At 54.7% G+C, this 23,480-nt stretch overlaps 1 protein-coding gene across 16 annotated transcripts in view; it reads right to left on the bottom strand.

The window, feature by feature from the left end:
* The window catches only part of ST3GAL3 (ST3 beta-galactoside alpha-2,3-sialyltransferase 3), a 230,118-nt gene that overhangs the window by 9,693 nt on the left and 196,945 nt on the right, over window positions 1-23,480 (bottom strand). For all 16 annotated transcript variants that reach the window (XR_007923654.3, XM_051856573.3, XM_051856571.3 and 13 more), the window contains 4 exons: window positions 21,197-21,291; window positions 18,139-18,202; window positions 17,268-17,363; window positions 16,828-17,014 (listed from right to left, as the gene is read on the bottom strand). Coding sequence is in view for 15 of the 16 variants with exons in the window: in XM_051856573.3 (XP_051712533.1) it covers window positions 16,828-17,014; window positions 17,268-17,363; window positions 18,139-18,202; window positions 21,197-21,291 (442 nt within the window). In the remaining variant the exon portion in view is untranslated. The remainder of the gene's footprint in view (window positions 1-16,827; window positions 17,015-17,267; window positions 17,364-18,138; window positions 18,203-21,196; window positions 21,292-23,480) is intronic.

Here is a 23,480-nt window from a genome sequence, read left to right on the forward strand (position 1 = left end):
GGAATATCTGTTTGCCTTTCAAATAAACATAAATTTAAAATAGTAAGATATTATCTTTTAATCCACTAAAATACGCATGTGGGTGTGTTTGTGTATACACTGCTATAGGAGCAAAATTTGGTCTAGACATTCTAAAAAGAGATCTGACAGTGTGTATTAAAAGCTTCAAAGCTGTTTACACCTTATGCCTCCAAAGTTTCCTTTCTGAAAGTAATCAGAGTGGTAAAGACTTTTATAAAAAGTTCTTCAGTGGCACAGTGAGCAAAGCTGCCGCCTGCAGTGCCCAAATCCCATATGGGCGCTGGTTTGAGTCCCGGCTCCTCCACCTCTGATCCAGCTCTCTGCTGTAGCCTGGGAAGGGAGTAGAAGATGGCCCAAGTCCTTGGGCCCCTGCACCCACGTGGGAGAACTGGAAAAAAGCCCCTGGCTTTGGATGGGCCCAGCTCTGGCCATTGCGGTCATTTGGGGTATGAATCAGTGGATGGAAGATTTCTCTCTCTCTCTCTGCCTCTCTTCTCTCCGTGTAACTCTGACTTTAAAATAACTAAATAAATCTTTTTTAAAAAAAGCTCTTTATCATATTCTTATTTATAAAAGTGAAAAAAAAACACATAAAAAATCCAAAAGTTTACAACAGAGGTTTGGTTACATGACACATGAAACATCAGTATGTCAGAATTCTGCCACACGGATGTCCCATAATTCATGTGACAGTCTTCTGTTGGCAGCCATCTAGATCATTGCTAGTGCCCCCAGTCAGCTCCTGTCCACTTCCGAACTGAAAGCCTGGAGATGAACTCTGGATTTTCCTCCTCTTCCTCCACCTCTCCAGTGCCTACTGATCCTCTGGTTCTTTTGATTCCATAGAGGACTTCAAGAAGCTCCCACGGTGGGCTGGGATCGTGGCACAGCGGGTTAAGCCACTGCTTGAAAAGTCATCATCCCATATTGGAGTGCCAGTTCAAGTCCCAGCTGCTCTCTCTCTCTCTTTTTTTAAACAGTTCTTTCCTTCATGAAGATTATACTTTTTTTTTTTTTAAAGATTTATTGATTTATTTGAAAGGCAGAATTCCAGAGAGGCAGAGGCAGAGAGCGAGAGAGAGGTCTTCCATCCATTGGTTTACTCCCCAGATGGCTGCAATGGCTGGAGCTGCGCTGATCCGAAGCCAGGAGCCAATAGCTTCTTCCAGGTCTCTAAAGTGGGTGCAGGGGCCAAAGGACTTGGGCCATCTTCTACTGCTTTCCCAAGCCACAGCAGAGATCTGGATCAGAAGTGGAGCAGCCGGGGCTCGAACCAGTGCCCATGTGGGATACTGGCACTACAGGCAGCAGCTTTACCTGCTACGCCACAGCACCGGCCCCTGCTCTGCTTCTGATACAGTTCCCTGCTAATTTGCCTGGAACGACAGCAGATTATGGCCCAAGTGCTTGGGTCCCTGCCAACAGCCACATGAGAGACCCAGATGGAGGCTCTGGCCCCTGGCTCCAGCTTGGTGCAGCCGTGGCTGCTGCAGCCCTTTGGGGAGTGAACCAGCTGACAGAAGACCTTTCTTGCTCTCTATCTCTCCCTCTATCTCTGACAATCTTTCAAATAATAAATAAATAAATCTTTAAAAAGTTAATTGAAAATGGAATTAAGATATTTTGGTGAAAAAAAGCTCCTGGAACTGGCCTGGCTAAGCCTTGGCCACAGAGGCCATCTGGGGAGTGAAACAGCAGATGGAAGATCTCTTTTTCTTGGGTTCTCTCTCTTTTGAAAAGAACTCCAACTTGCAAAATAAAGCAATCTTTAAAAAAAAACTATTAAAGAAAAGGAAATCCATGCATACAAAGGGTCCTCAAAAAGTTCATGAAAAATGTACACTATGGGGCCAGCACTGTGGCACAGCCAGTAGTAAAGCCACTGCCTGTGACACTGACATCCCATGTGGGTGCCAGTTCAAGTCCTGGCTGCTTCACTTCTGATCCAGCTCTCTGCTAAAAGCCTTGGGCCCCTGCACTTACATGGGAGACCTGGATGAGGCTCCTGGATCCTGGCTTTGGCCTGGCCCAGCCATGGCTGTTGTGGCCATTTGGGGAGTGAGACAGAGGATGCAGGATCTCTCTCTCTCTCTCTGCTTGTCCTCTGTCTTTCAAATAAATAAAATAATTTTTAAAATGTTACATTACAATTTATGGATTTAGAGCACCTGGCTCAACACCCAAAGAGTGACTGGAACACACTCAGTAAGTTTGTGGCTTCCATCCATTGACTCAGCAGGTGTGGAATGAGTGCCTCGAAGGGGCTGCCTCTGCCTCCCTAACCAAGATGGCTGAGTACCAACAGATCACCCACCACCACCGCCCACAGCAGATCAGAGCTTGGGGGCCAGCAAGCCCCGTCTGTCTGACTCGTAGGTTTCAGTGGCAGCCCATGTGAAGTCCCCACTTGCTAATTCAGGCCTCCAGGCTTCCGCTGATGCCGCCTGCCTCTAACACCCTACCTAGCAGCTGCTTCTGCCCCTGTCTCTCTGGACCCCACATTCCTAGACAGAACTGATCTCCCACCCTTGAAAGGGGATAAAATACAAAGGTGAGATCCTTGGTCCTGGGATTCAACTTTTTTTTTAAAAACATTAAAAAAAAATTTTTTTTTTAATTTATTTGACAGGTAGAGTTTTAGACAGTGAGAGAGACAGAAAGGTCTTCCTTGCATTGGTTCACCTCCCAAATGGCCACCACAGCCAGCGCTGCGCCGATCCGAAGCCAGGAGCCAGGCACTTCCTCCTGGTCTCCCATGCGGGTGCAGGGCCCAAGCACTTGGGCCATCCTCCACTGCCCTCCCGGGCCACAGCAGAGAGATGGACTGGAAGAGGAGCAGCTGGGACTAGAACTGGGATTCAACTTAAGCTCTGGTCACTCACTGTGGAGACCCTGGGCAAGGAACATACCATCTCCTTATGGACCAAGAAAGGCTATGGTGGGCCTTTACTTTATGGATTGGTGTGAACACTAAATGAGATAACGCAGGCTGAGTGCACATAGCAGTGTGCTGCAACCCTCTGTCCTATGGGGCAGGGGCTCACTTAGGATTCATTTCTGCTACCCAGGGCCCAGCCCAGCAGGGAAGCAAGTGCTCACTAAAGGAAAAATGGCAGGACAGGTGTTGTGGCACAGGGAGCTAAGCAGCCACCTGTGATGCTATAGCATCCAATACAGGTGCTGGTTCTGGTCTCACTGCTATGCTTCTGATACAGCTCCCTGCTAATGGCCTGGGAAAGCAGCAGAACGTGGCCCAAGTCTTTGGGCACCTACACCCATGTGGGAGATGCAGATGGAGTTCCAGGTGCCTGGCTTCAGCCTGGCCCAGCCCTGGCTGTTGCAGCCATTTGGGGAGTGAACCAGCAGGTGAAACCTCTCTGTCTTTAACTCTGCCCTTCAAATAAATAAAACTTAGTTTAGCTTATTGATTTGAAAGGCAAAGTTACAGAGAGGGAGAGACAGAGAGAGATCTTCCATCTGCTGGTTCACTCTCCAAATGGCTGCAACAGCCAGGGCTGGGCCAGATGGAAGCCAGGAGCCAGGAGCTTCTGCTGGGTCTCCCACATGGGTGCAGAGGCCTACGCACTTGGGTCCTCTTCCGTTGTTTTCCCAGGCCATTAGCAGGGTGCTGGATCAGAAGTGGAACAGCTGGGTCTTGAACTGGCACCTATATGGGATGCTGGCGTCGCAGGCGGCGGCTTTATCCACTATACCACAACACCAGCCCCCAAATAAAATCTTAAAAAACAGGGAGACATAACACCTGCCCAAGATCCCCAACAGCCTCAGTGACAGTAAATGGCTCTCCATTGGTCAGACCCTCTGCAGCCCCCTCCTCGTCTCTCCCATCACTGTGACAACCTCTCTGTCCCTGGAAAAGTCCATCTGTCCTCAAGGGTCAGCTCATACAAGGGGCCCTTCTGGGTCTCAGCCCCGGTCACACTGCGTGAGCAGACTCCATTTCCCCTTGCTCCTGCACGTCCAGGAGAGGAGTGTGGGTGTGGTGGGTAAAGGTAGGAATGGCAGGGAAAGAAGTGGTGAAGGCCTCAGGCAGCCAGGACCCGCTGTGCTGGGTGGGCCAGATGTGGGCTTTGGCAGCGGCGGGCGCCAGGTTGTGCCAAGCACAGCCCCAGCCCTTCTCTGGAGCAAGGAGGCCCCAGCAGCTTCCCACTGACGGTTCCTGCCTGTGCCTGCCCCACACACGCTGGAAGAGAGGGAAGAAAGTGCAGGGGCTGCTCAGGAGGGACATGGAGGGCCAGGAAGGGGCACGGCTGGGCTGCATGTGCCTTGAGGCTGGTTTGCGTAGACATTATTTACGTCTCTTCAACATTCAGCCACTTCGCAAGGACAAATAAAGCAGATGTTCAAAGCCACACAGCCTGCAAGTAGCTGGGCAGATTCAAACCTGAATGTCCGGCCCCCTCGGCGGGTGTTCGTCTTGCCACAACATTTATGTCACCAGTGCTGTTCTGACCCCAGGAAGTCTGGGTGCTGGGGTCAAAGGTAAGCGAGACCTCCCCCGGGCCCTCCAAGGTGAGTTAGGGCCACTTGGTACCCCTCACCCCATTTCACAGAGGTGGGAGTGGGGAGGGGACTCAGCAGGGTACACACAGCTAACAGGCATCTGCTTCCTCCCAAGACAGGAGGCCCTGGCCTACTGCAAGGAGCTTATCTCAGACCCCTCGCGGAATCGGAGAATCGTCAGCAGGGAGGCAGAGAAAACCACTGCCTCTCCCCCACCTCCTAATCCTTCCCTGGAGGAGAAATGACTAAGTGGGCAGCTTAGAGTGTGTCACATGGGCCAGTAAGGGGTGAGAAGCCATCTCTCTCTCTCTCTCTCACACACACACACACACACACACACACACACACACACAGCTTTCCCTGACTTCCTGCTTCTGTGCAGCAGTGGGTAAGTGGAGGCAGGCTCCTTCTCTGGCTCTGCTTCGTGTGTGCTGGGTGCTGGCAGTGAAGTGAGGGCCCCGTAGCAAAGGGCTCCTGTGCTTAGGTCTCCAGTCCCAGGGAGCCCCGGGGGAGAGCAGTGCGAACCAGCATGGCCACGATCCAAGCCCTCCCTTCATTCCTCCCTGCCCGCCACTGTCCTGGTGTGGGGCTTCCTTGGGCACATCGGGAAGGAGGAACAGTCAGGCCGAGATGGGCTTTGGGCATTTCTGTGTTTCCCCAGCCATGAAAACAGCAAGTACGGACAACGCCTCCACCTGCTTCCTCTCCTTAGAAAGACGCACCCAGGCACGCACACAGGATGCTTTCCGGGCTGCTGCAGAAGCTCTGGAGTGGGGAAACTGAGGCCCACGGCCACAGCTCCACAAGTACCATGAGCAAGTGTCGCAGAAGCCAAGAGCATGAAGCTGAGGGCGTGGCTGGTGTCAGCCTGCACACAGCCAGGCCCCCGAATGGCAGAAGTCAGCCTTTCCCTGTGGTTCCTGCAGGCGGCAGTGGACACTGGAAGCCTGCTTGCTGCTGGGTGACACTGCCAGGCCCGCCACCCGCGCACGGGCCTGCAGTGCATGAGGCCAGTGCCCGCAGGTGTCCACCTCTGGCCCAAGACCTGTCCCGTCTCACTTCCCCGACTGCCACACAGTGCCGCTGGCCTGGCCTGCTCACACCTTCCCTCAGGGCCAGCTGTGGGCTGCATGCCTTGGAATCCCTCCTCTTCCAGGAATGTCCCTGCCTCAGTCAAGTCCGGACACAGCTGCTCTGTGTGCAGCCGCCAGTCTCCTGCTGATGCAACCTGTTGTGCCCTTGTCAGAAACAACAGCGCAACAGCACAACAGCGGGGGCCAAGGCGGGGAACTAAGAAGACAGCGCCTTCCCCCCAGGCTCTGCAGTGAGGCCTCCCAGCCCCCCTTGCACAATTCTGCCTGAGAGGCCTGCGGGTGGAGACATTAGCCACGGGCTGCCACGGCAGCCGCCAGCAGGGCAGCTAGGTCCACTCCATGCTTCCCACTCCTGCTGCCTCAGGACAGGACACCGACTCTCCTGGGGCCACCGTGACAGACACCGGGCACCCTGACACCGCCTTGCCCTCTCTCGGTTCACACTCCCTGCTCGAGTCTGATCTGGGTGCACTCAGCTTTAAACTCCTCAGTGGCTTTCCGCTGCCCACTGGGGCAGCCTGAGCTGGCAGTGAAGAGCATGAGCCTGAACTTGAACCCTGCCACCCCCAACTGCTGACTCTGTGGCCCTGGGCAAGTTCCTGACGAGGACACCAGCTCCTCCTTTCCGGGGTGTCTGCGTCAGGACAGTAAACAGCTGGGCATGTAACAGGTTTGGCACAAGGTCGGCTCTCATTAGCTCTGCTGCTGTCAGTCCTCAGGAAACTCAAAGCACTTTGGCTTAGGGGACCCCTCGCCATCTACCCTCCGAGTACCCAGTCTCACCTCCAGCCACTGAGACCACACCCATGCGGGCCTACCTACATCTGTGGGGCCAGAATTACAAGCAGCTGTCCACAAACTCAACTATCTAAAACCTGCAGTCTAGAAATATGAAAGTTATAAATAAATAAAGATACTAAGTGGTTAAGAAGTAAAATAAAGGGTTGGTGCTGTAGCATAGTGGGTTAAGCTGCAGCCTGCAATGCCAACATCCCATATGGGTGCTGGTTCAAGTCCCGGCTGCTCCACTTCTGATCCAGCTCTCTGCTAATGCGCCTGGAAAGCAGTGGAAAATGGCTCGAGTCCCCCGGGCCCCTGCATCTATGTGGGAGACCCAGAAGAAACTCCTGGCTTCAGCCTGGCCCAGCCCCGGTCATGGTAGCCATTTGGGGAGTGAACCAGTGGATGGAAAATCTCTCTCTCCCCGTCTCTCTGTAACTCTGCCTATCAAATAAATAAGTAAATTTTTTTTTTTTTTTAAGAAGTAAAATATAGTTTATCTTGCCTTGGAGAACATGACCTGGAAGGTGAGGTTTGAATTCAGAGTTGTGATCTCAGGGGCCTGTGCCTCCCCCGACCCCCGCCTTGGTGCCATTCCACCCCCTAAGGAGTACCGTGCGTATGCGTGCAGACACCTCACCTCACACATCCATAGCTGGTCCCAGCCCCTGCTAGCGGAACCCCTGGGGCTCAGGGTGTGCAGAGAGAACTACATCCTGCTCTTAGGAGGAGGGAGGCAGATGTGGCACTGGCAGGGCAAGAAATGCTGGAGTTTCCAGGAGCTGCTAATGGTCTCCCAGGGCCAGCTGAGCCCAGGATGGACACTGTCCCCGGGTCCCTGTGCATTCCTCTGTGGCAGAGAGTACGTTGGAGGTGGGCCAGTGCAGATGACTCTTTCGCCAGAGCTAAGGGCAGTGCCACACCATGCCACACCCCAGTTATACTGAATTATTTTCACTTCACTAAACACATCACACTCACTGCTGTGCTGCGCTCGGTGCCCGAACCACTCACATCCATCTGGCTGACTTCTGCGGAGCCTGGGGCTCGTGTCAGCACCCTGGAGATGGAGGGAAGGGCTAGCCTGATGCCCGTCCTGTGGGGCCCTGCTGCCTTCCTGCCGTGCTCACTGCCGGCCCTGTGCCCAGCAGGCAGGCAATCCTTTGGTGCTCATCTCTCTTCCCGACAGTGGTGATGACCATCACCGTGAGCACGGAGTGGCAGTGTTGTCACACGCACTGTCCCCATCAATCCCTACAGCGGCCCCACACACGGCCATGTAGGGGAGTCTTTAGGATCCCCACCAGGCAGAAGAGGAAGGATGTGAAGCCAAGGACGTGGGCCGTGTGTGGCAGGGGATGAGCCCAGCACTGTATCCGCGGACCCCACCCATAGCCAGGGGCCGGCGGGGGAGTGGCCGGCTGCTGATTCACACTCCATGCTGCAGCAGTGCCACAGTTTGCATGACGAGCATCGGATGGGCTGCTGTAAACAGCACTGTGACAGGAACCTCCGGGTGCAGCTCATTCCTCCTTTCAGGTGACCATGGTACTGCCTGCCATCTCCTTCCCCCAAAGTTTGTCCCCACTCGTGTTCTGACCAGCAGCCCTCAGAACTGTCCCTGCACTCACAACTTAAACACCTTGGCAAATGCCATGGGGTGATCAATGGCAACCTGTGACCTTCATGCACATGTCCCTGGCTGCCAGCAGGGGATACGCATGCCCGTTGTTTTCTGCTTATCTTTCCTGCCCTGTGGTCTGCCCATCCTCCTGCCCCGTTACCTGCTGGGGTTCTAATGACTTCCTTGTCAACTCTTATAATATCTACCCCTTGTCATAGTTTCTAAATGTACTGTTTTTTTAAAAAAAGTTTCATTTATTTATTTACTTGACAGCAAGAGAGAGAGAGAGAGAGAGAGAGAGAGAGAGACACTTTCCATCTGCTAGTTCACCCCCTAAACTCCTGAAACAGCCAGGGCTGGTCCAGGCCCAAGCCAGGAGCCTGGTCTCCTACATGGGTGGCTGGGACCCAAGCACTTGGACATCACTGCTTTCCGGGCACATTAGCAGGCAGATGGATCAAAGGCAGAGGAGCCAGACTTGAACCAGTCCTCTGATTTGGGATGCCAGTTTTCCAAGCCCTGCTTGTTTGTTTGTTTGTTTGTTTGTTTCTTTCTCTCTCTCTCTCTCTCTCTCTTCCTTCCTCTCTCTCTCTCTCTCTTCCTTCCTTCCTCTCTTTCTCTCTCTCTTTCTCTTTCTCTCTCTCTTTCTCTTTCTCTCTCTCTCTCCCTTTCCTTCCTTCCTTCCTTCCTTCCTTCCTTCCTTCCTTCCTTCCTTCCTTCCTTCCTTCCTTCCTTCCTTCCTTCCTTCCTTCCTTCCTTCCTTCCTTCCTTCCTTCCTTCCTTCCTTCCTTCCTTCCTTCCTTCCTTCCTTCCTTCCTTCCTTCCTTTTTTAAGGTAAGATTTTATTTATTTATTTGAAAGGTAGAGTTATAGACAGAGAGAGAGGTCTTCCTTCCATTGGTTCACTCCCCAAATGGCTGCCATGGCCGGAGCTGCACCGATCCGAAGCCAGGAGCCAGGAGCTTCTTCCTGGTCTCCCATGCGGGTGCAGGGCCCAAGCACTTGGGCCACCTTCCACTGCCTTCCTGGGCCACAGCAGAGAGCGGGACTGGAAGAGGAGCAGCCAGGACTAGAACCGGCGCCCATATGGGATACTGGTGTCACAGGCTGAGGATTAACCTACTGCGCCATGGTGCCGGCCCCCCTAAATACACTTTCAAAGTCTTAGGGCACAGTCTTTTTGCTTATTTTGTGTGTGTATGTGTATTGTGTGTGTGTGTGTGTGTGTGTGTGCCTAAGTCTGTTTGATTTCTCATAATGCTATCGAATTTGATTTCTTCCAGCACTCTGGCATGCGGGGAGCCATTCCCTCCCTGGGATCTGACTTCTATTCAACCTTCTCCAACAGTTCCTTTGGTCGTATTTTTGTATCTTACTTTTGAGTGCACTTGGAATTTATTTTGATGTGTGCTATGAGGAGAGGGTCAAAAAACCTTTTTGAAAAGCTATATTTGGGAATAGCCAAGAACAAAAAGAGGAGTCAGCTTGGGGCAGGCCACGTGCTGTGGACAGACAACTGAGGGAGGCAGGGCGCCAGGGACTGTTTAGCTCTCCCGGCTTTATCGAGGAGAAGGATCTGGGAGCTGCAGAGAGAAGATCACACGTGGCACAGAGGAAAGAGATGCCTGGGAGAGGCCGGGAGAGAGGCTGAGGGTGCAGGGAGAGGAGGAGGAGGCCCGGGTGAGAGGGAAGTGCCCTGAGCAAGAGCCAGAAGGGCCGGGTTGGAATCCTGACCCTCCCAGAAGTCACTGCCCTGCTCAGGGCCTCGTCTCCACGTTGATTTGCTGTAACACATGCCAGCTACGCTTCAAACACCACTGGAGGTGATGGACTCAGAGATAAGCAAGACAGTTCCTGCCCTCCAGGGGCCTGGAAGAGCAGCAGCATCCAGCACAGCCCTGGGGAGGGAGCTGGGAGGCAGGATGCGTACCGTGGGGATGCCAGAATGGGGAGGGCGTGTAGGGTGCAAGCAAGGCCCAGGCAGGGGGTGGGAAGTGGACAGGATGTGGAGGGCTATGCTGCCTGGTCTCAACTTCATCCTGCAAGCCCGGGGTTCTCGCTCTTGAGCTTGTACTCAGATCACTTGGAGGACACGTGAAAACAGATGGCTGGGCCCACCGCCCTCACATTCTACAGTGGGCCCCACCCCAAATGCATTTCTGCTGAGTTTCTAGGCAACACTGGTGCTGCTGGCATGAGAAGGGACTCTGAGGGCTGTAGCGTCTAGGCAAGGGGAATACATGGGTAGGGGAATGAACCCACTGGATGGATGCTTCAAGATGGTTCTTTTGAAGACAGAGATGTGGAATGGCTTGGAGGGAGATCTGAGCCGGGGAGAGACAGGAAGCTGCTGAAATCAGCCAAGCGATTTCTCAGTGAGGGAGAATCGTAGACCAGGAGACTGGGTGATTGGAGACTGAAGGCTGAGAAGAGAGTGGAAGCAAGCAGGCTCCACAGGGTTTTGGCCATGAGCCTAGAAGAACCACAGATCATCCCCAGAAGCTGCACTGTTCCCAGTATGCACTCAATGCTTGCTGATGATCTGGTCTGTTAAAAGGAGGGCAGAGGGGCCGGCATTGTGGCGCAGCGGGTTAAGTGGCCACTTGGAAAGCTGGCTTGAGTTGCGGCTGCTCTGCTTCCAATCCAGCTCCCTGCTAATGCACCTGAGACAGCAGCAGAGGGCGACCCAAGTGCCTGGGCTCCTGCCATCCACGTGGGAGACGCAGATGGAGTTTTGTCTCCTGGTTGCAGCCTGGCCCAGCCCTGGCTGTTGCAGCCAGTGAACCAGCAGATGAAAGATGTGTTTCTCTGTTTCTCCCTCTCTCTATGTCAATCTGCCTTTTGAAAAAATAAAACGAATCTTCTAAACAATTTTTAAAAATCCAGGAAGGGCAGACACTGATTCCTCAGGATTTAGAACCAGAAGGTCACTGCCAGTGAAAGGATGGGTTTGGGAGCCAGGCTGCAGGGGCTGAGAAATGGATGGGGAAACATGGAGGTGCTGGAGCAGGGGAAGAGAGATGGTGAACGTGAGTTAAAGACGGAGCTCTTGTTTTCAGAGACAGACACTGAAACACGTTTAGGGAAGCGAGAGGAGGACAGGGTAACAAGGTGAGAAAGGGGCCACATGGATGACAGTTCCTGGGAAGGTGGGAGGAGGTAGCATCAGAGCCCAGGAGCAGCTTGGCGTGGTGGGGGTAGAGGGGTGGGGAAGCGGGGATGGACTGGGATACGGGCCCTTGTGGAGGTTGAGAGCTCTTGGCCAATGATGACTTTTGTTTTCCCTGTGCAGTTTGGAAGAGGGATGGAGGTCGAGTGGAACAGAAGACAGTGTGGGTAGGGTTCTGAGAGTATCTAAGGCCAGGGACAGGACACAGGCACAGGGAACTGCACCAAGATGCGGGGAAGGTCACACCGCCATGTGTTATAATCGCAGCTGTAAATCCTCTCTCCATGCGTGACATCCCCTCCCTGGTACTGGCCTTGAGGGATGTACAGGAGGGCCAGGGAGAGGGAGCCATTAAAGGAGTGGCACGGGGTTTGGAGCAAAGGATTCCGTGTGACCTTGGTGACTGATTTAAATTTGCTGAATGATGAATGAATCACTGAACCAATGAGAAGACAGTGCAATGACTAAAACGAGGCACTCTGGTCCACAGTGCGGCTCTGCCATACACTACTCCTCACAGCCCCTGCCTGCCGGGTTGTTGAGATGGCTGGCTGAGAGAATGTGTGCAGATCCTATAGCCCAGGGCCTGGCCTGGGAAGAACAGGAGGAAAGCAATGGAGAAGTCTAACCAGGGAGGTTCATGGTCACGGTCACTCATTAGGAAGATCCCTGGGGCCACTGGATCTGGGTTTGAATTCAGCTTTACCATTAAATGAGCTGTGTGATTTTAAGCAAGTAATAGCTTACTCTCCCTGTGCTTCAGTGTCCCAATCTCTAAAGTGAGAATAATAACAGTACCTATCTGGGGTGTGTGTCTGGCCGAGCAGTTAAGATGAGCATGTCCCACAACAGAGGACCTGGGTTTGATACCTGGGTGCAGCTTCTGACTCCAGCAAGTGAGGACTCCAGTGGTTGGGTCCCTGCTACCCACATGGGACACCTGGATGGAGTTCTCAGCTCCTGGCCTCAGCACAGCTCAGCCCCAGTTATTGTGTGCATTTGTGGAGCGAATCAGCAGATGGGAGCTCTGTCTTGCTTGCTCTCTTTCTGCCTCTCAAAAAATAAAGCGTAGTTGATACACTAGATACTATCTTTCTAATAGGACCATCATGAGAACTGAATGAAGGAATTCCTGGAAACCTATAAAACTGGAGGGCTTTAAAGATGACATTTGTGATGATGATGATGTGAGGGGGAGGAAGAAGAGAAGGGAAGGAGGAGAGGAGGAGAGAATGACAATGACAGTCACTACGAGGCGCAGTGACCGGTGGTGGGGAGGAGCAGAGGTGGTGCTGACGTGCCCGCTGTGTCTGAGCACTCATCAGGGTGGGTAACGGGGGCAAGCGTGAGGCCCTCCTGGTCTTTGCTGCTGTCTCCCTTGCAGCCAGCTCTAGGGGCTCTAGGTAGAAACATCTGTGACCACTGGACACGGCAGCGAGGCAACAGCGTCCCAGGGGAACTCATCCAGTGGTGAACTGGATGACCGTGGGGTGGGGCCCACAAATGCTGGCTGCCCCGAGTCTTCTCAGCGATGAGGGGGTGCCCAGGTTGAGCCCCTCCCAGGCAGAGTCTGTCCTGAAGCTCTGCACCCTCTCAAGCTGAGCAGAGAACAGGTGCAGGTGCAGATGGACTTCTACCCCTGGGCAGGTCCTGTCTGCCCTGTGGATCCCCTGGCCTGCTGGCATGGGAGGCTCCCCCTCCCTCCCTCCTCAAGGCCTGGCCTCTCACACCTGCTTCAGCTCACATCCTGGGTCAGGCCCTATGGCCTACAAAGAAAAACGCTTCACTCCTGGGCTTTTCTAACAGGAGTCAGAAACCGGTAATACAAACGGGCAAACAAACGACACGAGCAACTGGCGCAGACGGAGGCTTCTGGGGCTCCCTGTGCTGCTGCCTCTCCAGTCCTCTTACTGTCTCTGAAACAAGCCTGGCAGACAGGTGGTACTGCAGCTGCTGTGTGGAGGAGATACAGTCTAAGGGCGTGTAGGCCCGTTGCCCAGGGGAACCTTGCCAGTGACAGAGGCAAAATTTAAACTCAAGTCTGCAGAACGCTAAGGCCTAAGCCATTTTTCTCACTCTAACTATGTTGTAGCTCCCAAATCCAGGGACCTGGAACTCTGGCTGACCTCTTAGATCCCGCCCTTCCCCCTCCTTCCCCAGGGACTGAACCACAGCTGGGAGGTCAAGACTGTTACAGGGTGGGTGTCCAGAGTCCAGCTCTGGCTGGGATGCATGCACCCCATATTGGAGTGGCTGGATTCAAATCCCAGCTTGGCTCCTATCCCAGCTTCCTGCTCTTGCACAGACTCTGGGAGGCAGCAGGTGCTGGCTCAAACACTTGGGTCCCTACCACTCTCATGGGAGACCTGGGTTGAGTTCCTGGTTCCCAGTCTCGGCCTGGCTCAGCCTCACCTCTCTGTTATCTGTCTCTGGCTCTCTCCCTCTCTCTCTCTCTGTCTCTCAAACACACACACACAATCTAGGGGCCAACCCCTAGCTCTAGCCTATCCTCTACCACTGCTGGGCTAGGGGCACATCCACAGCAACCCTGGCCAGCCTCAGGACCTCACTTCCTCAACTGATGACCAGTCAGAGTGCTGAGGAGTAGGGACAGGGTTGGGAAATCAGCTCCCTGGGGTCTCTGCAGCCCTGGTAACTAGACATCCCGAGGGTAGTGGGGGAGGCTAGAGGCTGGGGCCCGAGGGACTGCCTTTCACGGGCACCAGGGCTCGCACTGGACACTGAGTGGGGCATCTGCAGGCTTCATCCAATGCCAGGAGGAGGGTGCACGGCTAGCAGCCCTGGAGTGGTTGCTCTGGGCCTCTGCACGTGCTGCTCCCTTCATCTGCTGCACCTGTCACCTGACTCGCTCCCACCTTCTCCTTTGGGGCAGTTCAGGAGGGACTCCCTCAGGAGGCTTCTCTGGGTCTGCCTTGCCTGGCCCCAGGGCCGCTTCAGGCATTGCCCCATCACGGCAGCCACCACACTGCATGGGGCTGTCCAGCACACCCCGAGATGGCAGCACAGAGAACCCCTCAGGAATGCCTGGCGAGGGAGTGAACACATAGACGACTGCAGGTGTCTTGTTCACGGGGGCTGGGGCTGCCCCTGCCAACCCAGGGCCTTACAGACAGTTACACCCGTTTCCCAGGCTCCACCCTCCTCCTAGCCTCAGCTTCCCTACTCCTGACCACTAGCGCTCTTCTGAGTGGCCTTGGGCTCGCACAGCCTGCTGTGAACTTCTACACCTGCTTTCTGGCTTGTGAAGAGCTCCTGGGATCTGGCAGGTAAAGGACCCCTTGGTAGCATGTCTGGAGTTCTCTGTGCTAATTTCTGCTGCGTGGGCACCCTCAGTGAAGGGGAGACCTCTGTGTGATGAAGACAGCGGGGCTAGCCCTGGCACAAGCTGTCTTCTGGCTGCTCGGTCTTCCTGTCTCACGTATTTCTCCATCCCACACCCCACCAGGACTTCTGGGTACCAGAAAGTTACATGCTCCAAGTAACTGCCCACGTGGCAAGTATGGCTTAGTACCCATCCCAGCCCTGCCCAGCCAGGCCTTGGCTCCAGCACACAGAGCTGCCTCCTGCCAGAATTGAGCAGGCGAGGCTCCAGACAGGTACAGAGAGCCCTCTGGAGCCAGGGAACACCCACAGAACTTCGGAGGACACCTCCAGCTCCCCTAGATCTGTGTGCGGGGCCAGAATGAGTGCGAGCAGGGGCCTTAGCACACCCCGCCCCATGCAGGCTGGGGCTTCTCCATCCCCCTGGGGAAAGTGAGGCCCTGCTTCCTTCTTCTTCCTCCTTTCCTCACTCCCTCGCATGAGCTGCGAGAGCCATGACTGGGCATGGTGTGCTGGGAAGGAATGAGTGCCAGCACCCACCTGGTCAGCCCTGACCCACCCTCTGGTCTGCCCTCCTTGCTTGGGCTGCTGGCTTTTCCCAGTCTGCCCAGCAGGAGCTGGTGTTGCAGCCACTTCCAGATCACATACGGTGGCTAGGCGCTGAGGGGTGAAAGCCCAGGGGCTTGGGGCCCTGCGCTGGGGGAAGCTCCTGTGCTGGGGCAGAGGAGGGGTGTGGGTAGGAGGCCAGGGTGGGGAAACCGCCACTAGGCTCCTCAAGGTTCACCAAGGCAGACCCAACCTCCTCCCACTTCTGCCTCCCCAGTGCCCACATGTGACACCAATTCTACCACCCTACAGGCAATGAGAGGCACTCTGAGGACACCATGACTTAGGCCCCACCTCCTGCAGCACCCAGTCTCTGCCTGGCTTGCAGGGGTAGTGGGTCCACTCGAGACCAAAAGATCGCCCTGCTGCCCAGCCCCTGTGTTCCCTCAGGGCAGCTGAACCAGCCCAGTAAAGCCCTACTGCCTCCCTCAACCTGGTGCTGAGGGGGGCTCCCCTGCCCTGTGCACCCACCTACCTCAATTTCTGGATCTGACTTCTGTCTTCTCTCTTGCTTACTACCTACTGGACACTGCCTGCACTTGGCCTTGCTTGGGTCAGGGCTGCGGAGTTAAACCAGACTGCACTGAGACTCCAGGGGCAGGTTAAACCGGTCCTGCCCCCAGCTGCCCTGGAAACCTCTGCAAGGAGCAAGCAGCTTCTGACTGACTGCAGAGGAAGGCCGGCTGTCATCGGCCCCCTCCCCCAGGCCCTGGTGACAGCTGACAGAGGGGAGGGGCTGATGGGCCTGGACAAGCTAGCGGGCATCCCTGCAGGCCCAGAGCCTGAAAAGAGAAGTCCTGGGAAGGACACGGTGGGTGGCCTACTAAGGGGCTCCCTAAAGGAGCTGCCTCTGAGAGTGAGCACAGATCTGACCATTCCCGAAGAGTGGAACCAGACTCATGGGCAGATGGGCTGGGCCCCTGGCTACAGGTCAGTGACAAAAGGACAAAGTGGGGAGGGGCCAGGATGCACGAGTCTGGACATTGCGCCTTCAGCTGAGGGGTCAGCTGCCCCTGCAGAATGGCTCCGGGGCCCAGAGAAGGCCTTCGGCCCCTGGCTTGAGAAAGCAGAAAGGAACCATGAGACCAGAGGCAGAGAGCCCATCGAATTCAAGGGCTCAGGGCTGAAGGCTGGCAGTGATACTGGGGATGGCCTTGGAGATAGAGTTTTCCCTGGGCCAGTACTGGGGCGCAGTGGGTAAGGCTGCCACCTACGACACTGGCATCCCATATGGGCACTGGTTCAAGACCCAGCTCCACTTCTGATCCAGCTCCCTACTAATGTGCCTGGGAAAGCAACAGCAGCAGATGGCCCAAGTGCTCCACCCTGCCACCTATGTGAAAGACCTGGCTAAAGCTCCTGGCTTTGGACCAGCCCAGCTCTGGCCGTTGCTGGGAGTGAGCCAGTGGCTGGAGGACCCCTCTCTCTATCTTTGCCTTTCAAGTAAATAAATACATTTTTTTTTTTTAAAAAAGAGTTTTCCTTCCCCAGGGATCCACAGGGACAAGGGCTGCTGGCATCTGGCCAGAGAAGGCTGAGAAAGGACCTGTGCCCAGGTACCCGGAGGCAGGCAGTGGCGTCTCCTGGACTCTGTGCCTTGGCTGTCTTTGGGTCTGTCAGCTTTGGGCCAAGGGTTCGGCAGAAGGCGCCAGCGCCGGGGAGCTCACCACTCTCTCCTTGTAGACGATGTACTTCAGCCACTTGAAGTCCTGCCACTTGAAGCCAGCCAGGACGAAGAGAGAGTCGCGCTCATACTGCTCTGGCCGCTGCATGGCGCCCTCGGGGTAGGTGATGCGCAGAGTGGTCTTGCTGCCCACGTCCCTCTCAAAGCCCTTCACTGGAGCTGAGTTCAGTCTGCAGAGAGCAGACACAGTCAGAGCCTGCCTCAGGCCTGAGCCTCGGCAGCCCCAGGCGAGGAGAACGGGGAGCCCTGGCTGCGGGCGCCATCTTGCTGCTCTGTTCCATGGCCCTCCAACCCAGTGTTCCTGAGGCTTCTGCTGGTCTCAGCCCACCAGGCCGGATAGACAGACAGTTCTCCGAGGCCCAGAGCCCAGGATCTGGCCCAGGATCCTAGGGGCTCCAGGCGCTACTTGGGGGGAGGGCTCACCTGACCACAATGTCGTAGTCATCAATCCGTGACCCCAGGGACTTGTTGGCAAGGACCCCTCCATTGCCCACGATGATGCAGCGGCGGCAGCGGAGGCTGAGTGGAGAGAGGTGGAGGCTGCTGTGCAGAATCGTCTGCCAGGCCCTTCCCCCCCTTGCCCTTTGGCCTTTGACCTCATGCCCAAGGCCAGGATCAGGCTGAGACAGAAGAAGGCCAACAGGCTTCCTGTAGAGAGGAGGCCAGAACCACACGTGGGGCAGCTGGGCCCCCGGGCTCTCCAACATCCCTGGTCCCTGACCCTACCCTAGGAAAACATGGGTGTGGAAAAACCCAGGTACCGCTCCCCCCTCCCCCTGGGAGGGTGTCTCCTTCTGGGGTCTAGGCTCCCCAGGGGTTACAGGGATTTAGGCAGCCTTAGGGTAGAGGGGAAGGTGGGCTGTGCTGGAGACTCTGCCAGGAAAGCAAAGACAGGCTCCAAAGTCAACTGAGAAGCCCCCAGCCCCCAGCAGTCACCAGAGGGCCGACTCAGTTCACTTCTCGCACCCCTGATCCTGGGGCCCTGCCCCTCCAGGGCCTGTTGGCTTCAGAGCTGTGAGTGCCTCCTGGGCTGAGGCCCTCCCCCTTCAGCTGCCCCCACCACCCAGACTCACAGTCCCATTGCTGGGCTGATCCCAGGCTAAGTCTTCTGAGGACTGGGATGTGTCGCTGAGTGCTGACAGCTGGCAGGGTGCAGCCCAGGGGAGGGGTCCTCCTCACCTGCTGCACCAGCCCAGTCTGTGCACTGAGTGTGCACATGCTGGTGTGCCGGAGAATCTGCCCATGCCAGGAAAGGCCAGTTGGGGGGCAGGAGGCTGGGCGAGGAGTGGCTCACCTGTCTAGGGCAGGGGTCAGGCGATACTCTTTGGTGACTGACAAGATGGCTTTGATCAGATTGTCTGTGGACAGAGGAGGCAGGTTACTATTTACTTACATTCCCATAAGGCCTGATAACCCTACTCAAAGGCTAGTTCCTGGGTCTAGGAACTAGGAGGTGGAGGTGGGGAGAAGCAGCTCAGGACTTAGAACTGGACTGGCCACTGCTCTTTCTCCCTGAGACAGGAGATGGGGGCAGGAAAGCCGCCAGGCATGCCTCGGTGGCAGCCAGTCCTGGACTGGGTGCAGGACACCTCCCAGGGCTTCTACACCTTCCTGGGGCACTCACATGGCTTCCCGAGGCTCTGCAGCCAGGTCCCAGACATGGTTCCCTAGGCCAGGGCCTTGCCTGGAAGCCCAGGCATCTCTGTCTTCCCCAGAAATGGGAGCCCCAACTTTGAGACAGAGACCTCCTTATGCTTATCTCTATGCTACGGCCTGGCAGGTGTCAGGCAACATAGGAGACAACCAGTGACCCACGTGCCCATCTGGGCCTTGCTTTCTGTCACTGCCCCCCTCACCTCTCCTCTGACTCGCATTGCCCATCTCAAATCCTGTCCTGTGCCAGGTTCTCTTAGAGAACCTGAGACCTGGCATCTACCCACCTGCACCCCACCCAGGCTGTCCCAGTGAGGACCCCCATCTACCTACCTGCACCCCACCCAGGCTGTATCAGCAAGGACCCCCAGGGCCACTATTCTGACCCTCATCTTCTTGGCCTCTTTCTGGCCTTGGCAGGGATGACTGCTCTGCTGTCAAACCCTGGTGTAATGAGGGCATTTTCCCATAACGCATAATGTGTAGTGAGGGTACTGGCTCTGGAATCCGATCCTGGCTCTACACTCGAGAGCACTGTGACCTTACGGGAGTCACTTCCCTTGAGCTTTAGTCTCCTCATCTCAAAAATGAAGACGGTTAATTCCTACTCTGCAGAGTTGTTAGGAGGATAGGAGATAATGCGTGAGGAGCCAATGATAAACTAAGTGCATCCCCACCATGGAGAGCACCTTCCTGCTGTCAACTGATGATGCACACACGTGGAGATTAAGATCCTGCGACGCTGCTCCTTGTGTGCGCAGCACTGAAAACTCACACCTTCACTCACGGTGACTTGAACAAGAATGTCCTCTGCAGCACTGTTTGCAACAGCAAAACATGGGAGGCAACCGCCATGCCCACAAAGGAAAATATATTAAAGGTTTTATGTGGAATACTACACAGTCAGTAAAAAAACCAATGACCCAGATCTGTCTGTACCAATATAGTAAATCTAGAAAACATAAGCCAAAAAAAAAAAAAAAAAAAAAAAGGCGTGAATACACACACACACATTTACGCATGTAATGAGACCATCTGTAAGGTGTACGAAGGATGCTTTTTTAATGGAGATATAAATATGTAGCACAAACAAAGATAAGGATGCTAATGTTGAAGCTGAGATAATGGTCTCCCGGGGAAGGAGGAGATGGATGATTTAGTTGTATTTCACGCTTTAATTGCATCTCATACAATTTCTGAAGCTGGGTAAAAGGTGCGTGGCTGCTCATTACATTATTCTTTATACCTTTTCATGTGTTTGATATATTTCATGTAAATCTAGATGCCTCCAAAACTCAAAATAACAAACCTATGATTTTTTAGAAGATGGGTGGGGACACCGTCAGCACGGAACGAGGTCAACTTCGAGACTGAAAGCACCCTTGGGATTTCTGGGGGGCACCGTGTAATTTCTCCTGGTGAGAAGGAGGCAGCAGGGGGCACAGCCCATCTTCCCAGAGGCTGAGTGAGAGCCGGGTAAGTGAACAAACCTTTGAGGAATCTACAGACCTAAGTACCTTCAGCTGTGCCTCACGATGGGCTTTGGGGAGGGCCACAAAGGCCCTCTTCCCCCACCCCCACTTCTGCCTCTAAGGAAGAGTATACTGTTGCCCATTGGCTAAGATCAAAGATGTGGCCTGGGCTTTATTTCCCCTCCGGTGGGGGGACCCCTAGCAGAAAGGGCACACGGGAGCAGGTGCCCTCCTCTGCTGGCCGATGGGCTCTGCATTGCACTTTCCTCGTGTTCAGTTGGACCTCCAGCGTCTCGAGTGGGGATTTAGGAGAGCACAGCAGGCTGCTTGAATGCCTGCACGCAGGAGAGAGGAGTTCTTCACGTAGTTCAGCCCATTGGATTTGTCCTTGGAGCTCTGAGGTCAAAGTTCAACAGCAAGCTTTTGCTGGCCAGCGTCTCGGGGTGGGTGGGTTGTGTGGAGGGTTTAGGCATCCCTGAGTCTCCTTTCACAGCTGCTTTATTTAATTTTGATCAGAACCGTATACAAGAGTAGTAGCCTCTCCCTTGAAGTGATGAAGAAGCCAAAGCACAGGCAAGTAACTTGTCCAAGGTCACAGCTGGTGAGGGCGCAGTCTGGGGACCTGACCCCACACTCTGTCACCACAGCCATGACATACTCGTGGCAGGAACTTGACAAAGAAGCCAAGTTGCTAAATGACCAGGGATGGGAAAGCCCTCAGTCAGGTGGGAGCTGGATGATGGGTGAGGTCCCTAAGGCAATGGCAGGAGACAGTTTCTGAGAGTATGGGGGCAGGACTTAGGCTCAGAAAGGATTCGCAGGGAGACAGGTGAAGACGAAGCCATGTCAGGCAGGGAGAAGTGAGGAACTTGGGGGCATCCCCGGAGGGCAGCCTGTCTTCTTCAGGAAGCTCCTCATCACTAGTGCCCTGGCCTTCCGACCTCCAGTGCCTCTTCTCTGTGCCCGCTCCGTTCACAGTACTCCCTTCACTCCAGCCTTTGCCGCCCTGTTCTCTGAGTGGCTGCACTGCACTAGACAGGAGCTCCCTGAGCAGTGGGACCCTAAGTGTCTACTTCATTTGTGTAGACAGTGGCCAGTGGAGGGCTAAGAGAAGGGGAAGGCAGGGAAAGAGGGAGACGAGCTACTGCTCAGGGCGGATCCTGCGTGGGACTTCTGCAGACGGTCTAGAGGATGAGGTGTTCACACAGGTCAGGGTTCCCAACATACCTTGACCTTTGATCCCAAAAGGCGGCACAAACTCCCGGATCCTAGCCCACTTGCGGAAGGAGTCATCCAGGAACATGGGTGCTGGCTTGGAGAACCTGGAACACAATGGGGCCGCTGAGAATCCCAGCAATGCAACACACTGGAGGACCGGCTGGCTCTGCTGTGCATCTGTCCTGGCCGCAGGTCTGCTGGAGACCACCCTCCACATGCCAGCATACCCTCCCTGCCCTGGCGGAGTGCACGGGGTGGCTGCTGACCTTGCTGGGGGAGGGCTGAGTCTAGGGAGCCTTTATTTGGTCAGCAGCACAAGCGCAGGGATGAGGTCTGCCGGGCAAGGACGGCTGCAGAGCTGGCAGCTCTCTGCAAAGTTATCTGTGCACCCACCACACGGCCTCCCTTTCCTGCTGTCCACACTGTCCCTGAGACCTGGGAATGTGTGGAGGAGACCCTGTCCCATCCGGCAGAGAAATATCCCCAAATACGGCCAGTGCAGGGAGATGGACCACCCGGGGTGAGGGAGGAGGAGAGTTCAGGGTGAGAGGGCGCAGCAGGAGATGCACGTTTGGCAGAGAAGAGAACTGTGATTAGGGCAGGGCTGGGAGGACAGGCTTCAGACAGTGGGAACCCAAGGGCCTTTGTGGGTGGAGAGCCCAACAGGGTGGGTGGGTGGGGGAAGGGCAAGGGGGAGGGAAGGAGGAGGGTGAAGCCATGCCGAGTCGGGAAGAAGGGAGCAGGCAAGCTTCACTCTGGGCAGGGCAGCCGCAGGCATGGGGAGGAGACCAAGTCAGAAGGGATGCAAAGGCAGGGAGGCCTGGGGGGAAGTGAGCTCTTCCCAGACCCTAGAGAACGTGGCTTCACGTGGAACTTGGAGGCGGCCGGTTCCCATGGAGCTGACAGCCTGGCTGCGTGCCCTCAGTGGCTCTGCGTCTTTCTCATTCAACCGAGATCAGCCCACTGAGTAACTGGAGGCCACGGGATTCGCCCTCCGGGCCCAGAAGCCAGAATCAACAGCTCCTAATGTGCTGTAACTACTACCATCCATCCTTCATCCCCATCCTCACTAAAGCCATTCCGACCTCCACTCCCTTGAGGAAAGGTATCAGTAATTACATGAGGTCAAACACTGTTAGAGACCTTGATGTGAACTTGACAGAGGCAGAAGACTTTCAGTCCTGCTCCCTCCCCCGCCACCAGCTGGAGGAAGTCCATGTCAACACTGGAGGCCACTGAGAGGCCCTTCCTGCACACTGGCTTCCCTGTGGACTTCTGGTGCCAGCAACAGAGCGAGCACAGCCCCTCCCGCCGTGCTCGAGCGAGACGCCTCTCTCCTGTGCTCGGTGTATTAAAATATGAATTGTTTTACCATAGACAGTGAGGATCCTGGCTCCAGTCTATGTGTCATATCCATGGAAACACGGTCCCTGCACAAACGTGCATCAAGGACCCTCCTTCTGTGTCAGGACTGTGTTTATAAATTTTTTGTAAAGTTTCTTACTCAGGCTTGGACAACCTTTTATCTGCTTCCCAATATGTACTGGATGTCATAGGCTAATAAAATCTCCAGAGATCTAGCGAAATGATCTCAACATGTTTTTTTTTTTCCACTTTTATCTCTCTCCCCACCTTTTCCCCAGCTCATTAGAAAGTTCATTATATTAATTTTTTACTTTAAAAAACACTGTAGGGGTGCATGTTTAGCCTAACTGTTAAGACGCTCGTGTCCCGTATCAGGGTGTCTGGGTTTGGGTCCTGGCTCCAGCTCCCTGCCAGTGTGGACCCTGGGAGGCAGCAGGTGATGGCTCAAGTACTTGAGTCCTGCCACCCACATGGAAAACCTGGACTGAGTTCCCAGCTCCTGGCTTCAGCCTAGCCCAGTTCCACCCTGGCCATTGTGGGTATTTGGGGAACAATTTCTATCTTTCTGCCTCCCAGATTCAAAAGAAATCATAATAAACACCTTTTTGTGTAGTCTGCAATATGTGTTAATTCTGGAAAAACACAGATACAGAAAACAGATGCCTGCGACCCCGCGACACAGAGATGATGAACCTTTTGGTTTATATGCAAACTGATCTTCCTTTTCCCATATTATATTGTAGGCTGACTTTCTCCTGAGATAGACACAGTGGGTCAAAGAACAAAAGCCACAAACTGCTGGCAACAAAAAGTGAAATGCAAAAAAGATGGCCAAGTGAAAATATGGCCAAAAAAGAGGAGCTGTCCCGTCAGTAATGGTCAAAAAAGAGCTTGAGAGACAGACCACGGCTAAAGCATTACGTGGGCC

This window comes from Oryctolagus cuniculus, chromosome 7 (genome assembly GCF_051225735.1).
Source record: "Oryctolagus cuniculus isolate XC-2025 breed Fujian yellow rabbit chromosome 7, ASM5122573v1, whole genome shotgun sequence".
Taxonomy (NCBI): Eukaryota; Metazoa; Chordata; class Mammalia; order Lagomorpha; family Leporidae; genus Oryctolagus; species Oryctolagus cuniculus.